At 39.5% G+C, this 22,671-nt stretch overlaps 1 protein-coding gene and 1 non-coding gene across 6 annotated transcripts in view; one reads left to right on the top strand and one right to left on the bottom strand.

Annotated features, from left to right (window-relative positions):
- Window positions 1–6,230: 6,230 nt before the first annotated feature.
- On the top strand, window positions 6,231–6,302 carry TRNAE-UUC. The gene has a single exon. It is a non-coding gene; the product is annotated as a tRNA-Glu (tRNA).
- A 7,740-nt stretch (window positions 6,303–14,042) lies between these two features.
- The window catches only part of LOC116738714 (protein HIRA), a 75,030-nt gene continuing 66,401 nt past the window's right edge, over window positions 14,043–22,671 (bottom strand). For all 5 annotated transcript variants that reach the window (XM_032602364.1, XM_032602363.1, XM_032602365.1 and 2 more), the window contains one exon: window positions 14,043–14,904. In XM_032602364.1, coding sequence (XP_032458255.1) covers window positions 14,788–14,904 — 117 coding nt within the window. In that variant the 3' untranslated portion in view covers window positions 14,043–14,787. The remainder of the gene's footprint in view (window positions 14,905–22,671) is intronic.

Below are 22,671 nucleotides of genomic sequence, written 5' to 3'. Positions count from 1 at the left end.
AAAGAGAATCTTAAAAGCAGCAAGCAAAAAGAAGCTTGTAACTTACAAGGGAACCCCCATAAGGCTATCAGTGGATTTCTCAGCAGAAACCTAACAGGCCAAAAGAAAGTGGGATAATATATTCCCTGATATATTCAAGTGCTGAAAGGGGAAAAAAAGGCCAACCAAGAATTCTATATCTGGCAAAGTTGTCCTTTAGATATGATGGAAAGATGAAGATGTTGGGACTTCCCTCATGGTGCAGTGGCTAAGGATCCACCCTGCCAATGGAGGGGACACAGGTTCAAGCCCTGGTCTGGGAAGATCCCACATGCCACGGAGCAACTAAGCCCGTGTGCCACAACTACTGAGCCTGTGCTCTAGAGCCCATGAGCCACAACTACTGAAGCCTGCATGCCTAGAGCCTGTGCTCTGCAACAAGAGAAGTCACCACAATGAGAAGCCTGCCTGCCGCAACGAAGAGTAGCCCCCGTTCACCGCAACTAGAGAAAGCCCACGCGCAGCAATTAAGACCCAACGCAGCCAAAAATAAATAAATAAAAGAAATAAATTAAAAAAAAAAGAAAGATAAAGATGTTCCTAGACAAACAAAAGCTGAGGGAGTTCGTCACCACTAGACCTGCCTTACAAGAAATGATGAAAGGAGTTCTTCAAGCTAAAATTAAAGGATACTGATTAGCAACATGAAAACGTTTGAAACTGTACAGCACACTGGTAAAGTATACAGTCAAATTCAGAATACTCTAGTACTGTAATACAGTTGTGTGTTAACCGGTTAACTCTAGTATAAAGGTTAAAGGACAAGAGTATTAAAATAACTATAGTTAAAATAATTAGTTAATGAGTACACTGTCTAAAAAGAAGTAAATTGTGACATCAAAAATATTAAAGGAGGGCAGTAAAAGGGTAGTTTTTGTATGTGATCAAAGTTCAGTTGTTATCAGCATCAAAATAGACTGTTATATCTGTTAAATGTTTTACGTAAGCCTCATGGTAACCACAACAGAAAAACCTATTGTAGATTCGCACAAGATAAAGAGAGGAGAATCAATGCATATCACTAAGGAAAATTATCAATTTACAAAGAAAGGCAAGAGAGGGAGAAAGGAACAAGGGAACTACAAAAAAGGCAGAAAGCAATGAATAAGATAGCATTACCTATAATTACCTAAAAATTCCTTACATATCAATAACTACTCTAAATGCAAATGGATTAGATTCTCCAATCAAAAGGCATAGAGTGGCTAGAAGGATTAAGCAAATACTAACAGATCTGCAGAGAGAAATAGACAACAATACAATAATAGTAGGGGATTTAAATACCCTACTTTCAACAATGGCTAGAGCATTCAGATAGAAAAGCAATAAGGAAATGTTAGACCTGAAATATAGTTTTAAATGGACTTAGCAGACATATACAGAACATTCCACCAAATAGGAGCAGTATACACATTCTTAAGTGCACACAGAATGTTCGCCAAGATAGATCACACGACAAGTCAAAAAACAAGTCTCAGCACATTTAAGAAGATTGAAATCATACCAAGTATCTTTTCTGATCACAATGGCATAAAACTAGAAGTCAGTAGGAGGAGGAAAGTTAGAAAATTTACAAATATGTGGAAGTTAAACAACACACTCCTGAGCAACCAGTGGGTCAAGAGGGTTGCCAATTTCGTTGATCTTTCAGAAGGATTATACCTAAACATAATAAAGGCCACAAATGATAAGCTCATAGTCAACATCAAATTCAATGGTAAAAGGTTGAAAGCGTTTTCTCTAAGATCAGAAACAAGACAAGGGTGACTACTTTCACCACTCCTATTCAACATAGTACTGGAAGTCCTAGCCAGAGTAATCAGGCAAGAAAAAGATAGAAAAGCCCTCCAAATTGGAAAGGAATAAGTAAAATTGTCTTTGTTTGCAGATGATATGATCTTATGTATAGAGTCCTAAAGACTCCACCAAAAACTGTTAGAACTAATCAACAAATTTAGTAAAGTTGCAGGATACAAAATCAACATACAGAAATCAATTGCATTTCTATACACTAACAATGAAATATCTGAAAAATGAAATAAAACCATCCCATTCATAATAGCATCAAAAACAATAAAGTACTTAGGAATAAATCTAGTCAAGGTGGTGAAGGATCTGTACATTGAAAACTATAAGGCTTTGATTAAAGAAACTGAGGGCACAAATAAATCGAAAGGTATTTGTGTTTATTAATCGGAATATAGATATTGTTAAAATGTCCATACTACGTAAAGCCAGCTATATACTTGAAAGTTACTAAGAGAGTAGATCATAAATGTTCTTACCACAAAAAAGAAATGGTAATTATGTAAGGTGATAGAGGTGTTAACTAACCCTGCTGTGGTAATCATTTTATAATATATATATGTATCAAATCATCACACTATATAACTTAAACTTACACAGTGTTTTATGTCAATTATATCTCAATAAAGCTGGAAAAAAAGAAGAAGTTCTTAGGTCAATAATCTAAGCTCCCATCTCAGGGAAAGCAAAGTAACACTAAAAAAGCAGAAGTAAGGAAACAAGGGCATAGATCAATGAAATGGAAAGTGGAAAATAGAGAAAACCAATTAAACAAAAGTTCTGAAAGATCAATAAAATTGGCAAACCTCTTGCAAGATGCACAAAGAAAAAAAGAGGCAAGCCACAAAGTACCAATATTAGAAACAAAATAGGGGATAAAATACGAGTTATCATGACAAACCCTGTAGACCTGAAAAGAATAAGAGAATAGTAGGTACAACTCCACAAAAGTAAATTTGACAACTTAGATGAAATGGGCCAATTCCTCAAAAAAATACAAACTGTAACACCAAACTAATATGAAATAATCTGAGTAGTCATAAAACGATTAAAGATGTTGGACTTGTAGTTAAAGAATTCTTGAAAAAGAGATATCTATTGCCAGATGCTTTCATGAAGAAGTTTACTAATTTTTTTAAAGAATCAACACCAATTCTATACAATCTCTTGCAGAAAACAGAAGAGGAGGGAACACTTCCAAATTTATTTTATGAAGTTAGTATTACCCTGTTATGAAAACTAGACAAGTACTACGAAACAGGATACTACAGGCATGAATATACATGTAAAAATTCTTAACAAGGTATTATCAAATGGAATTAAGTAATACATAAAAAGAACTATATACCATGACCAAGTGGGGTTTATTCCAGGCATGTAAGGCTGGTTCAATGTTCAAATATTAATCAATGTAAGCCACCATACTAACTGGCTAAGTAAGAAAAATCACATCATCTTATCAGTTGAATTTATGCAGAAAAACATACGACAAAGTCCAACACCTATTCATGATAAAAAGTCTCACAAAGCTAGGAATAGAGGGCGATTTCCTCAATTTGATAAAGAACATCTCCAGAAACCTACAGCTAACATTGTACTTAACGGTGAAAAACTGAATGCTTTGCCCCAAAAATGAGGAACAAGAAATCTATCCTCCTGTTGTCAGATGGCTTTTTATTCAGAGACATTGTAGAGACTCTAAAGGGCCCAGGACCGTCAGATATGCTGCTTTCAAAACAATGGCTGCTATGGTTGCCTAGCAGGCCTCGTGTGAATTCTAGGCCTCAGTAACCTGTGCATGAAAAGAACCATGATATTAAATCACTAACTGGATTTTCGAATAAAGTGACTGAAGTGAAAAAAAGCAAAAAACAAAATACAAAACACTCAACAAAATACTGGAAATTCCAGCCAGTGTAATAATGTAGAGGAAATAAAAGGAATACCAATCAGAAAGGAAGAAATAAAATTGTCCCTATTTTCAGATGACATGATTGTCTGTGTGGATAATCCCAAGGAATCTACAGAAAAATCCTGGAACTGATAGTGAATTTAGTAAGGTTGCAGGATATAAGATCAATATATAAAAATCAATTATATTTCTATATACCAGCAATGAACATGTGGACACTGAAATTAAAATACAACATATTTGTAATTGCTCCAAAAAAATTCTTTGGTGTAAATCTGACAATACAGGTACAGGACTTGTATGATGAAAACTACACAGTGCTGATGAAAGAAATCAAAGATCTAAATATATGGAGAAACATACCATGTTCATAGGTTGGAAGACTAAACATAGTAAGGATATCAATTTCCCCCAAAATGGCATACAGTTTTAGCACAATTACTATGAAAATCCAGGTACTTTTTAAAAGATGCACACAAGCTTATACTACAATTTACATGGAAAGCACAGGCCCTAGAATAGCTACAATAGTTTTGAAAAGGAAAAACAAATTTGGAAAATTACCCAATGTTAAGCCTTTCCATGTAGCTATAGTAATTAAGACAATGTGATATTGACAAAGAGACGGACACATAGATCAAAGTAACAGAGTACAGAACCCAGAAAAAGACCCACACAAATGTCCAATAGGTTTTCAAATATTAATAGACAATTATTGTATAGCAGTTTTAGGTTTACAAAAAAAAAAAAATTGAGTAGTTACCTCAGAACCTTTAGAACTCTCCCTCTACAGAGAGTTCCCATATATCCCAATGCCCTTGTTTTTGGTTTTTTTTTTTTTTTTGTGGTACACGGGCCTCTCTCACTTTTGTGGCCTCTCCCGCTGTGGAGCACAGGCTCCGGACGCGCAGGCTCAGCGGCCATGGCTCACGGGCCCAGCCACTCCGCAGAATGTGGGATCTTCCTGGACCGGGGCACGAACCCATGTCCCCTGTATTGGCAGGCAGACTCTCAACCACTGCGCCACCAGGGAAGCCCACCCTTGTTTTTTAACATCTTGCCGTAGTATGGTACTTTTGTTACAATTTATGAACCAATATTAATACATCATCATTAAAGACTAAAGTCTATAGTTTACATTAGGGTTCACTCTTCGTGTTGTACATTCAGTGAATTTTGACAAATGCATAATGTCATGTACCCACCACTATAGTATTGTACAGAACAGCTTCACCACTGTAAAAATCCCCTGTGCTTCACTTATTCATCCATTCCCCTCTGTCCAAACCCCTCCCCCAGACACAGAATCTCTGGCAACCAGTGACATTTTTACTCTCTTTATAGTTTTGTCTTTTACGGAATGTCATTTAATTGGAATCATACAGTATGTAGCCTTTTCAAATTGGCTCAGCAATATCCATTTAAGATCTTCACATCTTTTCATGGCTGTGTAGCTCATTCTCATTTTTCTTTTTCTTTCTTTTTTTTTTTTTTGCGGTACACGTGCCTCTCACTGCTGTGGCCTCTCCCATTGCGGAGCACAGGCTCCGGATGCGCAGGCTCAGCGGCCATGGCTCACGGGCCTAGCTGCTCTGCGGCATGTGGGATCCTCCCGGACCGGGACACGAACCCGTGTCCCCTGCATTGGCAGGCAGACTCTCAACCACTGCGCCACCAGGGAAGCCCTCATTTCTTTTACTTGATGAACAATATTTCAACACACAGATGTACAAGTTTGCTCATTCACCTACTGAAGGACACCTTGGTTGTTTCAGTCTTTGGCAACTATAAATAAAGCTACTAAAACATTCATGTGTAGGTTTTTGAATGAATATAAGTTTTAAACTCATTTGGGTAAATACCTAGGAGTGCAATTGTTCAATCATATATAAGGCTATGTTTAATTTTGTCAGAAACTACCAGAACTATCTTCCAAAATGGCTGTACCATTTTGCATTCCCACCAGCACTGAATGAGAGTTCCTATTGTTCCACATCCTCACGAGCATTTGGTGGTGTCAGATTTTTGGATTTTAGCCAATTTAATAGGTATATAGTAGTATTTCATTGTTTTTTGAATTTTAGATTCCCTATTGAAATATGATGTTGAGCATCTTTTTACATACTTATAGCCATCTGTATATCTTCTTTGGTGAGGTATCTGTACAGATCTTTGTCCATTTTTTAATTGTGTTGCTTGTCTTCCTATTGCTGAAATTTTAGAGATCTTTAAAGAGTTTGTATATATTGCATTGAAGTCCTTTATCAGATAAATAATTTGCAGATACTTTCTCTGAGACTGAGTCTTGTCTTTTCATTCTCTTAAAGGTCTCTTAGAGCAGCATTAAAAAAGTCTAGATCCTTTTTTCTTTTTTTGCATGTGGATGTCCAGTGCTTCCAGCAGCATTTGCTGAAAAGACTATTCTTTCTTCATTGAATTGCCTTTGTCAGATTACTGAAAAATTACAGGGAGTTCCCTGGTGGTCTAGTGGTTAGGACTCAGCACTTTCACTGCTGTGGCCTGGGTTCAATCCCAGGTCGGGGAACTAAGATCCTGCAAACTGTGCAGCAGAGCATGGCCAAAAAAAAAGAAAGGAAAAAATTACACCTGCATCTACTGTATCATGCAATTGTCCTCTTGGGCATTTATCTCAGAAAAACAAAGATTTATATTTATATAAAAACTTTAATAGCAGCTTTAATTGTAATAGCCAAAAACTGGAATCAGCCTGATTGATGTCCTTCAACAGGTGAATGGTTAAATAAACTATGTAGCAAAACCATGAAATAGTATTCAGTAATAGAAAGGAACGAAGTACTGATACATAAAACAATTTGAATTCATCTTCAATTATCCTGAGTGAAAAAGGCCAATACCAATAGATTACATACAGAATGATTCCTTTTATTTTACATTCCTGAAATGAAAAATTGCAGATGTAGAGAACAGATTAGTGGTTGCTATGAGTTAAGGAGATCATGGGGTGAAAGGGAAGTGGTGTGGCTGTAAAAGAGCAACATGTCTGCACTTAACAACAGACTATATGTTCTTCTCAGGTGTATATGGAACACTTCTGGCATAAGCCATAAAACAAACCTCAGTAAATCTAAAGGATAGAAACAATACAAAGTGTGTTTTGACTACAATGGAATAAAGTTACATCCATAACAAAATAAAATTGGGAAATTCACAGATATGTGGAAATTAAACAGCACACTCTAAAAGACCAATGAGTCAAAGAAGAAATCAAAAGAGAAATTAGAAAATAATTTGAGATGAATTAAAACCAGAACACGACATACCAAAACTCGTAGGATCCTCCTAAGGCAGTGCTTAGAGGGAAATTTTATAGCTTTAATCACATAACGTTCCATCTTAAGACACTGGAAAAAGAGGAGTAAACTAAACCTAAAGCAAGAAGAAGAAAGAAAGTAATAAAGATTAGAGCATAAATTTATGAAATAAGGAATAGGGAAGCAATAGAGAAAATAAAGGAAACCAAAAGCTGGTTTTCTGTAAAGATCAACGAAATTGTTGAACATTTAGCTATATTGACCAAGAACACAAGAGAGAAAACTCAGATTATAAGAATCAGAAATGAAAGAGGGGACACTACTAACTTTACAGAAATAAAAAGGATTATAAAGGAATATTATGAACAATTATATGCCAATTAATTGGATAACTTAGATGAACAAATTTCTAGAAAGATGAACTATTCTAACTGATTGAAGTAGAAATAGACAGTACAAATAGACCTATAAGAAACAGAAAGATAGAATTAGTAATAAAACAACCACCTACAAAAACAGCACTAGCCCATAGGGCTTTACTGCTGAATTCTACCAAACATTAAACAAATCATTACTAATTCTTTACAAATTCTTCAATGAAACAGATGAGGAGGGGATACTTCCCAACTTACTCATTCATTTTGCAACACCCTGACACCAAAACCAGAAAAGACCTCACAAATAAACTGCGAAACTATCTTATGACTATGGACACAAAAATCCTCAAAAACACAGTGACACATAAACAAATTTTATACCATTACCAGGTGGGATTTATCTTGAACCAAGGATGGTTCAATATACAAAATAAATTAATTAGCATTAGAAGGGAACTTCTTCAATCTGATGAAGGGCATCTATAAGAAAAACAGAATTAGTATAATACTTAATGATGAGAGACTGGATGCTTCCCCCCTAAGATCAGTGACAAAACAAGGATGTCCACTCTTGCCACTTCTATTCAATGTTGTACTAGGTGGAGGGTCTGGCCAGAGCAATTAGGCAAGAAAAAGAAATAAAAGGCATCTAGGTAGGAAAAGAAGTAAAACTATATTCACAGATGTCATGACCTTATATATAGAAAATCCTAAGGATCCCAGTAAAAGTTATTAACACTAATGAATGAATTTAGCAAGGTTGCAGAATACAAGAGTAATATACAGAAATCAATTGTATTTCTATACACTTGTAGTGAACAATCTGAAAGTGAAATTTTAAAAACACTTCCATTTATAATGGCATTAAAAAGAATTACATAGAAAATTTTTATAAAAGAACTGTAAAATTTATATACCAGAAACTATAAAACATTACTGAAAGAAATTAAAGACCTAAATAAATGGTAATCTGTTTGTATTCATCAACTGGAAGATATTTTAAGATGGCCTTCCCCAAACTGATCTACAGATTCATTGTAATCCCGATCAGAATTGCAGCTTTCTTCTTTGCAGAAATTGACAAGCTGATTCTAAAATTAATATGGAAACTCAAAAGGCTCCAGAATAGCAAAAAAATATCTTGAAATAGAACAATTAAGTTGGAGGAGTCACACTTCCTGATCTCAAAACTTACTGTAAAACAACAGTAATCAAGACAGTGTGATATTGGCATAAGAAAAGACATATAGATCAATGGAATAGAACTGAGTCCAGAAACACCCCGTGTGTCTATGATCAACTGATTCTCAACATGGGTGGCAAGACCATTCAATGGGGGAAAGAACAAACTTTTCATAAATGATGGGACATTGGATAGCCTCAAACAGAACGGTGAAGTTGGATTCTTACCTCACACCATATACAAGTATTTACTCAAAATGGATCAAAGTTCTGAATGTAAGAGTTTAAACTATAAAACTCTTAGTAGAGGGCTTCCCTGGTGGCACAATGGTTGAGAATCTGCCTGCTAATGCAGGGGACACAGGTTCGAGCCCTGGTCTGGGAGGATCCCACATGCCGCGGAGCAACTAGCCCGTGAGCCACAACTACTGAGCCTGCACGTCTGGAGCCTGTGCTCCGCAACAAAGGAGGCCGTGATAGTGAGAGGCCCGCGCACTGCGATGAAGAGTGGCCCCCGCTTGCCACAACTAGAGAAAGCCCTTGCACAGAAACAAAGACGTAACACAGCAAAAATAAATAAATTAATTAAGAGTTAGGACTTCAACATATTCATTAAAAAAAAAAAAACTCTTAGTAGAAAACATAGGAGTAAATTTGCATGGTCTTGGATTTGGCGATGGTTTCTTAGATGAGACCAGAGAAGCGCAAGCAACAAAAGAAAAATAGATGGACTTCATCAAAACTGAAAACTTCTATGCTTCAAAGACACTATCAAGAAAGTAAATATACAGAATGGGAGGAAATATTTGTAAACCATATATCTGATAAGGAATTTGCATATAGAATGTATAAAAAACTCCCACAACTCAATAATAAAGACAAATAACCCAATTTAAAAGTTAGCAAAGGATCGGAATAGACATTTCTCCAAATAAGATATTCAAATGGCCAATAAACACATTAAAAAATGCTCAACATGTTTTGTCACTAGAGAAATGCAAATCAAAACCACCCACTCAGGGGGAAGGGTAAGCTGGGACTAGGTGAGAGAGTGGCATTGACATATATACACTACCAAATGTAAAATAGTTAGCTAGTGGGAAGCAGCCACATAGAACAGGGAGATCAGCTGGGTGCTTTGTGACCACCTAGAAGGGTGGGATAGGGAGGGTGGGAGGGAGGGGATATGGGGATATATGTATATGTACAGCTGATTCACCTTGTTATACAGCAGAAAGTAACACAACATTGTAAAGCAATTATACTCCAATAAAGATGTTAAAAAAAAAGAAGAAAAAAAACCCCCCACCCATTCAGATGACTATAATAAAAAAAATCAGACAATAAGAATTGTTGGTGAGGGAATTCCCTGGCGGTCCAGTGATTAGGACTCTATATTTCCACTGCTGGGCACCTGGCTTTGATCCCTGGCTGGGGAGCTAAGATCCCACAAGCCATGCAGCGTGGCCAAAAAAAAAAAAAAAAGAATTGTTGGTGAGAATGTGGAGAAATCAGAATCCTCATACACTGCTGGTATGAATGTAAAATGGTGCAGTCACTTGGAAGGCAGTACAGCAATTCCTCAAACAATTACAGTCACATTATTACCTACTAATTCTACTTCTACATATATATAACCATGAGAAATGAAAACATGTCCACACAACAACTTGTTCACAGATGTTTAGAGCAGCATTATGCATAATCACCAAAACTGGAAACAACCCACATGTCTATCAGTGGATGACTGGAGAAGCAAAATGAGGTATACCCATACAATTAAATATTATTTGACCATAAAAATGAGTGAAGTACAGATACATGATTGAATCTTGTAAACATTACACTATAGAAGCCAGTCACAAAATACCACAGTCTATGATTCCATTTGTATGAAATACTGGAATAGGCAAGCCTATAGAGACAGAAAGTAGACTGGTGGTTGCTTAGGGATGGTAGGGATGGGGGTATGGAGCATGATAAAGGGCATGAGGTTTCTTTTTGAGGTGATGAAAATATTCTAATAGTAACTGGTGATGGTTGCACATATGTGTGACTATCCTAAAAACCACTGAATTGTACATTTTAAATAGGTGAGTTACATGTTATGAGAATTTTATCTCAGTAAAGCTGTTTTTTTTTTTTTAAAGGGAAACATGAGATATCCTTGTGATGAAAAATGTTATGTATCTTTAAAAACAAAACAAAAACAAAAACCTAAGAGTGGAATACCTGGGTCCTCTGATGACTGTACGTTTAACTTTGCAAGGAACTGTCAAACTATTTAAGGTGACTATACTATTGTGCCTTCCTGTTGGCAATACATGAAAGCTCCAATTGCTCCACATCCTCAATACTCAGTATTTTATATATATTCTTAACTTTATGACATTCTAATAGGTATGTGCTGTTATATCACTGTGGTTTTAATTTGCATTTTCTAAATGACTGGTGACATTGAACATCTTTTTTTGTGCTTATTTTAATTGCCATCCATGTATCTGGTGAAGTGTCCTAAGGTTAAAAAAATAAGTTACAAAAGAACAAAAATTAGGGACTTCTCTGGTGGTCCAGCAATTAAGACTCCGTGTTCCCAATGCAGGGGGCCAGGGTTTGATTCCTGGTCAGGGAACTAGATCCTGCATGCCGCAACTAAAAGATCCCACATGCCACAACAAAGATCCTGCACATAGCAACGAAGATCCCATGAGCTGCAACTAAGATCCGGAGCAGCCAAATAAATAAATATTTTTTAAAAATTATATTAAAAAAAAGAAAATTAAATTTCACAAAAATTAAAAGCTTAAATTAACACACAAATAAAATTTAAAGATGAACTGAGAAAATATTTGCCATATATGTGAGAGAACAGGAATAATAGATTTAACATGGAAAGAGACGATGCCTTATCTCTTATCTTATGCCTTATCTTATCTTATGCTTTGCCTTATCTCCTCAGTGTACCTGCTGCAGGTATATACAACCTCCCACAGCATCAGCCTAATGTGTAAAGGGCTCTGACTCCTGTGAGTCAGGCTGAAGCTGGGAGGGGCCTAAGGGGATCAGGTCAGAACTTGGAGAGAGGCAGGGAGATACAGCCCAGGAAAATACACCCAGTGCTCTGCGTGCAAACAAGTTCAGCAGGCAGAGGTAGTGGGAAGGTGTGGAGCATCAGTGGACAGGCGTAGGGAGGTCAGCAGGCATGACATTATGGTAGGGATGAGGGCACAGTGGCACAGAGGTTGCCTGTAGGGACACAAGGGACAGCAGGAAGGGTAGGGTAAATTTTTGGCCGTTATTTATTCAAATATTTTTTCTTATCACCACCTTCTCTCTCCTTTCCTTTGAGGACTTCAGTTACCTGTGTATTAGGCTATCTGACGTTGTCCCATGACTTACTGATGCTCTCTTCTGTTCTTTCCTCCTTTGGATTGTCTGTTTTGGAGCATTTTTATTGCTCTGCCTTCAAGTTCACTTACCTTTTCTGCAATGTCCAATCTGTCATTAATCCTATTCCACACATTTTTCATTTCCATGTTACAGGTTTTCATCTCTAGAAGTTTGATTGCAACTTCCTTGTTACGGTCTTCTATGTCTCCACTTAACTTTTTTGAACATAAGGAATAGTGTTATAATGACCATTTTAATGTCCTTCTCTGCTAATTCTAATATCTGTGTAACTTCTGGGCCAGTTTTGACTGATCAGTAAGATTGCTTATTCTCATTTTGCATTGTGTTCCTGCTTCTTTGTACGCCTGGTGTGGATGCCAGACACTGTAAACTTTACCTTGTTGGATGCTGGGTACCTCTGTATGCTTATAAATTCTCTGGAACTTTGGTTTGCAATGTAATTAATTACTTGGAAACAATTTGATCCTTTTGGGTCTTGCTTTATTTTCTGTTAGATGGATCTGGAGCAGTGCTCTAATTATTCTCCAAAACTGAGGCAAGACTTCCTGAGTAACTCTTCTATCCCAAGCCTGTGAGTTATGAGTTTTTCTAGTCCTGTTGGTAGGAAGAGGCACTATTCCTAGCCCTGGGTGACAACTAGACAATTGTCACCCTAATCCTTTCAGATGGTTCTTTGCCTGGCCTCAGCCATTTCCTCATCACACAAGCACTGATCAGTATGCAGCTGAATATGCAAAGGCACTCCCTCTGCTGAGCTCCAGGGTTCTCTCTCCATGGAGCTCCCTCCTCTCTGGAATTCTGTCCTGAAAACTCTAGCTGCCTTGGTCTTCCTGGGCTCTCAGCTTCATGTCTTCAACTCAAGTATCCTGCTGGGCTCTACCTCAGCTTCCCCTCCCTTTGCTGCAGGCTGGAAACTCTCTCTCCAGGTAGGAAGCTGGGGCAGTCACAGGGCTCATCTTCTTTGCTTTCCATCTCCCAGGGATCACTGTCCTTTGTTTTCTGATATCCAGTGCCTTGAGACCATTGTTTCATGTATTTTGACTGGTTCCTTTGGTTGTTTCAGGCAGAAGGGTCAATTTGGTCCCTGTCAATCCATCTTGGCTGGAACCAGAAGTTTCCAGTCTTTCTGCTGCTTGTCTCCTCCCCTGTCCAAATAGTAGTGTATAAAAACACTTGATTGTCAAAGTTTTATTCACGGGAACATGTGCTCAGTGCCATGACTTTGCCTCTGTGATCCCAGTTGGTCCTCACAACCATGCACGTTTTCTTAACCTCACCTCCCTTTGACAGCTGAAAAGTGAGGCCCACGTTTTTCGTGGTTTGGATCCCAGGCAGGCCTGTCAGTTCCGAGGCTGCGTGCATCCTGGGGTTCCAGAGTTCTCAATGCCTGTGCAGCATCTCTGGCTCATTCCTCAGCAAAAAGCTCACACTTGTAGCCTGGCTTCTGGGTGTCCATGCCCAGATGCAGTGTGTGTGCCGGCTCTGTCGGGCATGCAGGTGTGCCTGGTTCTCATGCAGCCACGTGACTTCTGAGTGAGACAGGCAATGGGATGGCCACCTGGCAGGGAGGTGCCGAGGAGGTCCAGGACCCTGGGGAGAAGGTGCTTGGCCCTCACCAGGCTTGAGGATTCTGATTCTGGCTGTCTCTTCTCCTGTGGGTCAGCATCGGAACCACTTTCTAAGAAAATCCCAGCTTCCAGATAATTCTTCAGAAAACTCAAGTCTGTATTTATGGATTTCCTTACATGATTTCCTTGGTGCCCAGCACAATCAGAGACCCAGAGCACAGCACAGACAGAACCAAGGACCTCTCCACCTAGCTTGGGAGAAGACAGGTACACAGTGGCCAGCCCGCTCGCCCAGCTCAGCCTGAGATGCTGCACGACCAGGAAAGTGACTCCATGCTGTGAAATGACTTTTTGCATGAAGGGGCCGGGGAAGCAGATGACATCAAAGGCGAGGGATTCACAGTGCAGGGGAGGGAGGTGGAAGTTAGAAGGAAAAGGCAGGGGAAGTCAGGACCATTTGGTATCCAATGCGTGTTCATTTATTTTACACTTACAAAAGAAATCGCCCACCCTCTGCCCCATCCCCCCCAAAAGTCTCTTTTTACAAACATTTAAAAATTAAAACTAAATGAAGATAGACAAGTTAATTTCAGTACAATTATTTTTCAATGTAGCTGTCATAATTAGAATTTAAATTTCCTACAAGTGACCAATGTCCAAGTGACTTATAGGGAAATCCTGATTATTGGCCAAAAGGAAAATTCCATATTACAAGTTAGCAAATTCTAGTACAAAAATAGTCCATGTGTTGGAATAGGCTTTCTTTTTACATAGGTTTCAGGTCAGTCTACTGACTGCATAATATGCTAACGTCTCAGGGTTCTCTCTTTCACAAATGGCTCATTTGTCATAGCTGGAGCAGCATGGCGCCTACAGTAGCAAGGCTAGTGTCCATCTGGGGACCGTGCTGGAGACGGCAGGCCTGGGCTGCCTCACTGGCCCCAGGGCAGTTGGGCAGAGCTCCAGCTCCGCACTGGGGTCCTGGAGGGAGGAACGAGTTGTGGGCAGAGCTGCTCCCCCTGAGGGAGAAACAGGCCCAGGACACAGGGGAAGTGTGCCCAGGGGCTGAGCCGGTACTGGTGCAAGACAGCCCACCTCCTGCCAGTGTCTCCTCATCCTGTAGCCCAGCGAGATAAGAGGCCGACCTGTGTGTCCTCAGTGGCGAGAGTGTGGCCCTGCCCTTGCTGCGGCTGGGCAGGCTACTTGTCCCTCAAGATGTCGAGCTGTTCCTGACACTCGGTGAAGAGGCGCTGGAAGCGGAGGTTCTGCCCGATGACTGGCAGCAGCTCCTTCAGCAGGTCCCTCTTCCGCAGACCCTGAGGATACAGGAGTGACAGCTGAGTGCAACTGACAGTGAGGAGAGCTAGACTGTGGGGGTTTCCCTGGCCCAACAAAGACCCTTGTGCCCATCTGCCCCATGGGCACCCCCTGGAGAAACCATAGATGGATGAGAACAATTTCTCTGTATGCTGGGAGGCCTGGGACAGCTAAAAAGCTGAGCTTGGGCACATGGGGTGGAGTGGCAGGGCCCAGGGAGGGACATAGTTCAAGGGTGGGTACCAGGTAGGTTCTGCTCTTCCGTGTCCCCTATGTCTGCTGGCACATTCACCGCTGGCCTCTGATTGCACTGGTTAGTGGCCAGAGTAGCCTGACCTTCCAGAGCAGAATGCAAGTAAGGCTACCAGGGCAGAGGGCCAGGCAGACGGCTATCCTGGAGGGGCCACTCCCTTATGTGGATGTGTTCCAGGGACGTGAGGTCAAGGCCAGGAGCGAGGAGGTGCCTGAGTGACAGTGACTGGCCTTGGTTTTACAGTCCTGGAGTCTCTGTCCTCAGCTCTTGCCTATGCCTCCTCCACCCTGGGTGGCACCATGTCTGCCTGGGCCCTCCTGCAACATGCACTGCCATGCAGGGTCTCCACCACACAGACCCTTGAGGAGCACGGCTGCTGCAAAGGGAAAACCACCAACTGACAGCACTGACCACTGGAAGAGAAGGGCCAATATGTTAAAACAAGTGTGGTAACAAGATGATGAATTATAGAAAAGAACCAAGTGTAGATACCAAGTTTGAGCAACACAGTGGTTGAAGGAGGTGGGATTAGCAGGAGACTGGACACTGCTGAAGACCAAGTCAGAGTGAGGTCAGATAGAGGAGCAGCCCACACTCAGCAGGGAGGCAGGCAGAGGGGAAACTGTAAGAGGAGAAACTGTACCATTGCCTACAAAGGCAGGTGAGCGCAGCAGGTAGGCCCAATATCCACATAATGGATCCCACAGGAGACAGAGAAAGAAGAGAGAAGGAAATATTTAAAGAAATAATATGGGTATATTTCACATAATTAAACAACGAATGGCCTTAGGTTGAAAGGCTCCACTGAGTGCTGATCAAGTAATATATGGGAAAACTGATAACCAGACACATTAGAATGAAATATACAGAATTTTCAGATATAAAAGACAGAAAATTTCTGAAAATTTCGAAAGTACAAGAACATATTACCTACAAAGGAAGATATACCAAGATTCACAATAAAGTGGTTTTGTTTTGGCTGTGCTGCGTGGCCAAAAAAAAAAAAAGATGGCAACTCATGACCAAGTAGGGTTTATCCTGGAAATCAAGGAGAATTTAATATTAGAAAACTTAGAACTGGAAAATAGGAAATAAAAAGATTATTTGAGATGACTTCATTGTTTAAACCACATAGAAAATGCAAAACAATTAATGGACAAATTAATAAAAATAATAGAAATGTGTAGAAAGATGGCTGGTGATTAATATACCAAAGTCAAATGCATATGTACAGCAGCAATGAATAATCAGAAAACATAAAACAACTTATCACTTAGAATACTCACAATTATAAAATATCTAAGAATAATTCTAAATATGATGCGTATGGCCTATGTGCTGAAAATTAAAAAACCTTACTGGAAGGCATTAAAGAAAACCTAAATGAATGGAGAATACTGATGGGAACAGTAGCATAGTATAGATATCAGGATGGAGGCTGCAAAAGGCAGTGGTGAGCACTGTGGCGTGTGAAAGCAGCAGGGGAACTGCAGACTCTTGGGAACCTGGGGTCAAGAGATACAGGTAGAATACGACAGAATGTCTAAGGTTGTGGGAAGAAGCAGGAGTGAAACTTTTAGGGAAATTAAAAAATTTAAAAGCAGTCTTGTATAGCATAAGTGGAAATACAGCACATGTTGAAAATGGATTAAACTCCTTAATCAAAAAATGGATAAAAGAACAGGATCCAAATATATGCTGCTTACAAGGAACTCACTTAGATCTAAAGGAGGATATACACAGGTTGAAAGTGAAAGAATCAAAAAGATATCCCATGTAAATAATAAGCAAAATAGAAAAGAGATGGCTATACTAATAACAGACAAAATAGACTTTATGTCAAAAATTGTTATAAGACACAGGACACTGTATAATGATAAAAGGGTCAATTGACCAAGAAGATGTAACAGTTATAAACATATACCCACCAAACATCAGAGTTCCTAAACACATGGTGCCAACATTATCTGAACTGAAAGGAGAAATAAGACAGTCCTACAATTTGCAGAAGACTTCGATATCCTATTTTCAATAATGGATAGAACAACCAGACAGAAGATCAATAAGAAACAGAGGACCTGAAAAGCAGTATAGACCAACTGGACCTAAAGCACACATATGCAGAACACTCCACACAACAAGAGCAGAATATACATTTTTCTCAAGTGCATGTGTAACACTCACCAGGACAGACCAAAACAAGTCTCAATAAGCTTAAAAAGACTGAATCATAAAAGTATCTTTTCCGATCACAATGGAATGAAACTAGAAATCAACAGCAGAAGAAAAACTGGAACACACACAAATATGTGGAAATTAACACACTGTTAAACAATCAATGATTCAAAGAAGAAATTACAAGGGAAATTTAAAAATATCTAGGGACAAATGAAAATGAAAACACAACATACTGGAATGCAGCAAAAGCACTGGCTAGAGAGAAATTTATAGCTATAAGAATCTACAAAGAAAGATTCACAAATCAAATCAATAACAGAACACTGCATTTAACAAAACTAGAAAAATAAAAGCAAACTAAACCCAACAAGCAGAAGAAAATCACACATATCAGAAAATAAGTAAAATGGAGAACAGAAAAACTATAGAGAAAATAATAAAACCAAAAATGAATTCCTTGAAAAGATCATCAAAATTGACAAGCATTTAGCTTACATGGACTAAGAAAAACAGAAGACTCAAATAATGAAAATCAGAAGTGAAATAGGGACATTGCAACTGATGCCACAAAAATAAAAGGAGTATAAATAAGAGAATACTATGAACAACTGTACACCAACAAATCGGATGACCTAGATAAAATGGACAATGTCCTAGAAATACACAGCTTACCAAGACTGAATCATGAAGAAATAGCAAATGTGAACAGACCTATAAGTAACAAGGAGACTGAATCAGTAATCAAAAACCTCCCAACAAAGAAAAGCCCAGGACTGACCAGATGGCTTCACTGGTGAATTTTACCAAAAATTTAAAGAAGAATGAACAACAATCCTCCACATACTCTTTCAAAAAACTGAAGAGAAGAGAACATGTTTAGATTCATTGTATGAGACCAGCATTATCCTGACGTGAAAGCCAGACAAAGACACTACAAGGAAAGAAAATAGTCCAATGTCCTTTGTGAACACTGATGAGTCCTGAACAAAATACTAGTGCAGTGGTCCCCAACCTTTTTGGCACCAGGGACCGGTTTCATGGAAGACAATTTTTCCACGGGCTGGGGGCTGGAGGTGGGAGATGGTTCAGGCGGTAGTGCGAGCAATGGTTCAGGAAGTAATGCGAGTGATGGGGGGATGTTTCAGGAAGTAATGTGAGCGATGCGGAGCAGCAGATGAAGCTTCACTCGCTTGCCCGCCACTCATCTCCTGCTGTGCGACCTGGTTCTTAACAGGCTGCAGACTGGTACCGGTACTGGTACTAGCGAACAGAATTTAACAGCAAATGGAAAGGGTTATATACCATGACTAAGTGTGATTTACTCCTGGAATGCAAGGGTGGTTTAAGAAACTAAAATCAATCAATGTAATACACCACATTAATAGAATGAAGAAAAAAAAATCCCACAAGATCATCTCAATTGATGCAGAAAAAGCATTTGACAAAATTCAACACTCCTTCACTACTAAAAACTGGTAATAGAAGGAAACTATCTCAGTAAAATTAAGGCCATATATGAAAAGCCCACAGCTAGCATCATACTCAGTGTTAAAAGACTTAAAGCTTTTGCTCTAAGGTCAGGAACAAGGCAAGGATGCCCCACTTTCACTTCTATTCAACATAATACTAAAAAGTCCTAGCCAGAACAATGAGGCAAGAAAACGAAATAAAAGACACCCAAATTTGAAAGGAAGAAGTAAACTTATTTGTTTGCAGACAACATAATCTTATATGTAAGAATGCCAACAAACACATGAAAGAATGCTCAACATCATTAATCATTAGAGAAATGCAAATCAAAACTACAATGAGATATCATCTCACACCAGTCAGAATGGCCATCATCAAAAAATCTAGAAACAATAAATGCTGGAGAGGGTGTGGAGAAAAGGGGACATTCTTGCACTGCTGGTGGGAATGTGAATTGGTCCAGCCACTATGGAGAACAGTATGGAGGTTCCTTAAAAAACTACAAATAGAATTACCATATGACCCAGCAATCCCACTACTGGGCATATACCCTGAGAAAACCAAAATTCAAAAAGAGTCATGTACCAAAATGTTCATTGCAGCTCTATTTACAATAGCCCAGAGATGGAAAGAACCTAAGCGCCCATCATCGGACGAATGGATAAAGAAGATGTGGCACATATACACAATGGAATATTACTCAGCCTTAAAAAGAAATGAAATTGAGTTATTTGTAATGAGATGGATAGACCTAGAGTCTGTCATACAGAGTGAAGTAAGTCAGAAAGAAAAAGACAAATACCGTATGCTAACACATATATATGGAATTTAAGGGAAAAAAATGTCATGAAGAACCTAGGGATAAGACAGGAATAGAGGCGCAGACCTACTGGAGAACGGACTTGAGGAGATGGGGAGGGGGAAGGGTGAGTTTTGACAGGGCGAGAGAGAGTCATGGACATATACACACTAACAAACGTAGTAAGGTAGATAGCTAGGGGGAAGCAGCCGCAAGGCACAGGGATTTTAGCTCGGGGCTTTGGGACAGCCTGGAGGGGTGGGATGGGGAGAGTGGGAGGGAGGGAGACGCAAGAGGGAAGACACATGGGAGCATATGTATATGTATAGCTGATTCACTTTGTTATAAAGCAGAAACTAACACACCATTGTAAAGCAATTATACCCCAATAAAGATGTTAAAAAAAAAAAAAAGAAAACCCTAAAGATTCCGCAAAAAAACCCGTTAGAACTAATAAATGAATACAGCAAGTATGCAGAATATGAAATCAACACACAAAAATTAGCTGCATTTTTATATACTGACAACCAACAATCTGGAAAAGAAATTAAGAAAACAATTCCATTTGCAATAAGCTCCAAAAGAACAAAATACTTAGGAATAAACTTAACCAAGGAGGTGAAAGACTAGTATACTGAAAACTACAAAATGTTGCTGAAGGAAATTAAAGAAGATATAAATAAATGGAAAGACATCCCATGTTCATGGACTGGAAGACTTATTAATATGGTTAAGATGTCAATAATACCAAAAGCAATCTATAGATTTAATGCACTCCCTATCAATATCCTACCGGCATTTTTCACAGAAATAGAAAAATCCATCCTACAATTCTTATGGAATCCCAAGGGACCCCAAATAGCCATATGAATCTTGAAAAAGATGATGTGCAGTCTCATACTTCCTGATTTCAAAACTTATTTCAAAACTACTGTACCTTTTAATTTTTGAAGTATGTGGCTACATTATCATTCAAAATAAATTTAAAATAAAAAAACCTGAAAAGCGCTATTTAAAAAAATGAAAGGGAATGAAATAAACTGCTATAAGCAAAGCAAAACATTCTGTCTGCCTGTGGCACCAGGGGCAAACTACCAGACAGAGGATGTGCCCTCTGGCTGGAAGGCTGGTGTGGCTGGTATCAATACCAATAGCCACCAGTACCACCTCCCAGCCTGGGCTCTCAGAAATGGATGGTGCTGTGTTTCAGTCACCAGCCTGGACACAGCTCATCACCACTTCTCAGGTCAGTGTCACAGGTCCTACAATGAAGACCCTGGCAGACGGAGGCTTCCCAAGAGCAGGGTCCGGCTGGGGATTCAGAGGCCGGCAGCCACGCACGCACCTGAAGGACGGCTGCTTAGTGCCCAGCCCTCTGCTTACTGTCTCCCTCCTGTACACACTGAGCCGTGATCTTTGAGGGAAAGAGACCTGGATTGTGGGGGTCCCCTGAGATGCGCTGGCAGCTCATATCACAAAGTTTCCCAAAATATAAAGAATTCCTACAAACCAAAAAGAAAAACAAATGACACCAACATATTTCAACAGGAAATACAAGTGGCTCTTAAATCTAGAGTCAGCATTGCTCGTTTGCAGCACGCTCCATCCCCAGCTCCATTTCCCAGCCATCCTGAGGACCAGTTTCATTTGAATGGCCAATTCTCACCATGAGAGTGTTCACAAAGAAACTCAACAAGAAGGCAGAGGGCTCATACTCAATTCACCCCCTCTGCTCCCCATATCAAGATGAAGAGACAGTAAGGAGCTCAATATCAAAAAAACAAACAACCCAATTAAAAAATGGGCAGAAGGGCTTCCCTGGTGGCACAGTGGTTAAGAATCCGCCTGCCAATGCAGGGGACACGGGTTTGAGCCCTGGTCCGGGAAGATCCTACATGCTGAGGAGCAACTAAGCCCGTGTGCCACAGCTACTGAGCCTATGTGCTACAATTACTGAAGCCCATGTGCCTACAGCCTGTGCTCTGTAATGAGAGAAGTCACTACACTGAGAAGCCTGCACACTGCAACAAAGAGTAGCCCCCGATGACCGCAACTACAGAAAGCCTGTGTGCAGCAATGAAGACCCAATGCAGCCAAAAATAAAATACATTAAAAAAAAAAAAATGGACGGAAGACCTAAATAGACATTTCACCAGAGAAGACATACAGATGGCCAAGAGGCACATGAAAAGGTGCTCAACATCACTTAATTATTAGTGAAATGCAAATCAAAACTACAATGAGGTATCACCTCAATGCCAGTCAGAATGGCCATTATCAAAAAATCTAGAAACAATAAATGCTGGAAAGAGTATGGTGAAAAGGGAACCCTCCTGCACCATTGGTGGGAATGTAAATTGATACAGCTACTATGGAGAACAGTATGGAGGTTCCTTAAAAAACTAAACATAGAACTTCCATATGACCCCGCAATCCCACTACTGGGCACATACCCTGAGAAAACCATAATTCAAAAAGAGACATGTACCACAATGTTCATTGCAGCACTATTTACAATAGCCAGGACATGGAAGCAACCTAAATGCCCACTGACAGATGAATGGATAAAGAAGATGTGGCACATATATACAATGGAATATTACTCAGCCATAAAAAGAAATGAAATTGAGTTATTTGTAGTGAGGTGGATGGACCTAGAGTCTGTCCTACAGAGTGAAGTAAGTCAGAAAGAGATAAACAAATACCGTACGCTAACACATATATATGGAATCTAAAAAAAAAAAAAATGGTACTGATGAACGTAGTGACAGGGCAGGAATAAAGATGGAGACATAGAGAATGGACTTGAGGACACAGGGCGGGGAGGGGAAGCTGGGGCGAAGTGAGACTAGCATTGACATATACACACTACCAAGTGTAAAACAGATAGCTAGTGGGAAGCAGTGGCATAGCACAGGGAGATCAGTTTGGTGCTTTATGACCACCTAGAGGGATGGGATCGGGAGGGTGGGAGGGAGGCTCAAGAGGGAGGGGATATGGGGATATGTGTATACATATAGCTGATTCACTTTGTTGTACAACACAAACTAACACAGTATTGTGAAG

This window comes from Phocoena sinus, chromosome 14, assembly GCF_008692025.1.
Source record: "Phocoena sinus isolate mPhoSin1 chromosome 14, mPhoSin1.pri, whole genome shotgun sequence".
Taxonomy (NCBI): domain Eukaryota; kingdom Metazoa; phylum Chordata; class Mammalia; order Artiodactyla; family Phocoenidae; genus Phocoena; species Phocoena sinus.
Note: the sequence above shows the minus strand (reverse complement) of the source record. Positions and strands in the feature narration are given on the sequence as shown.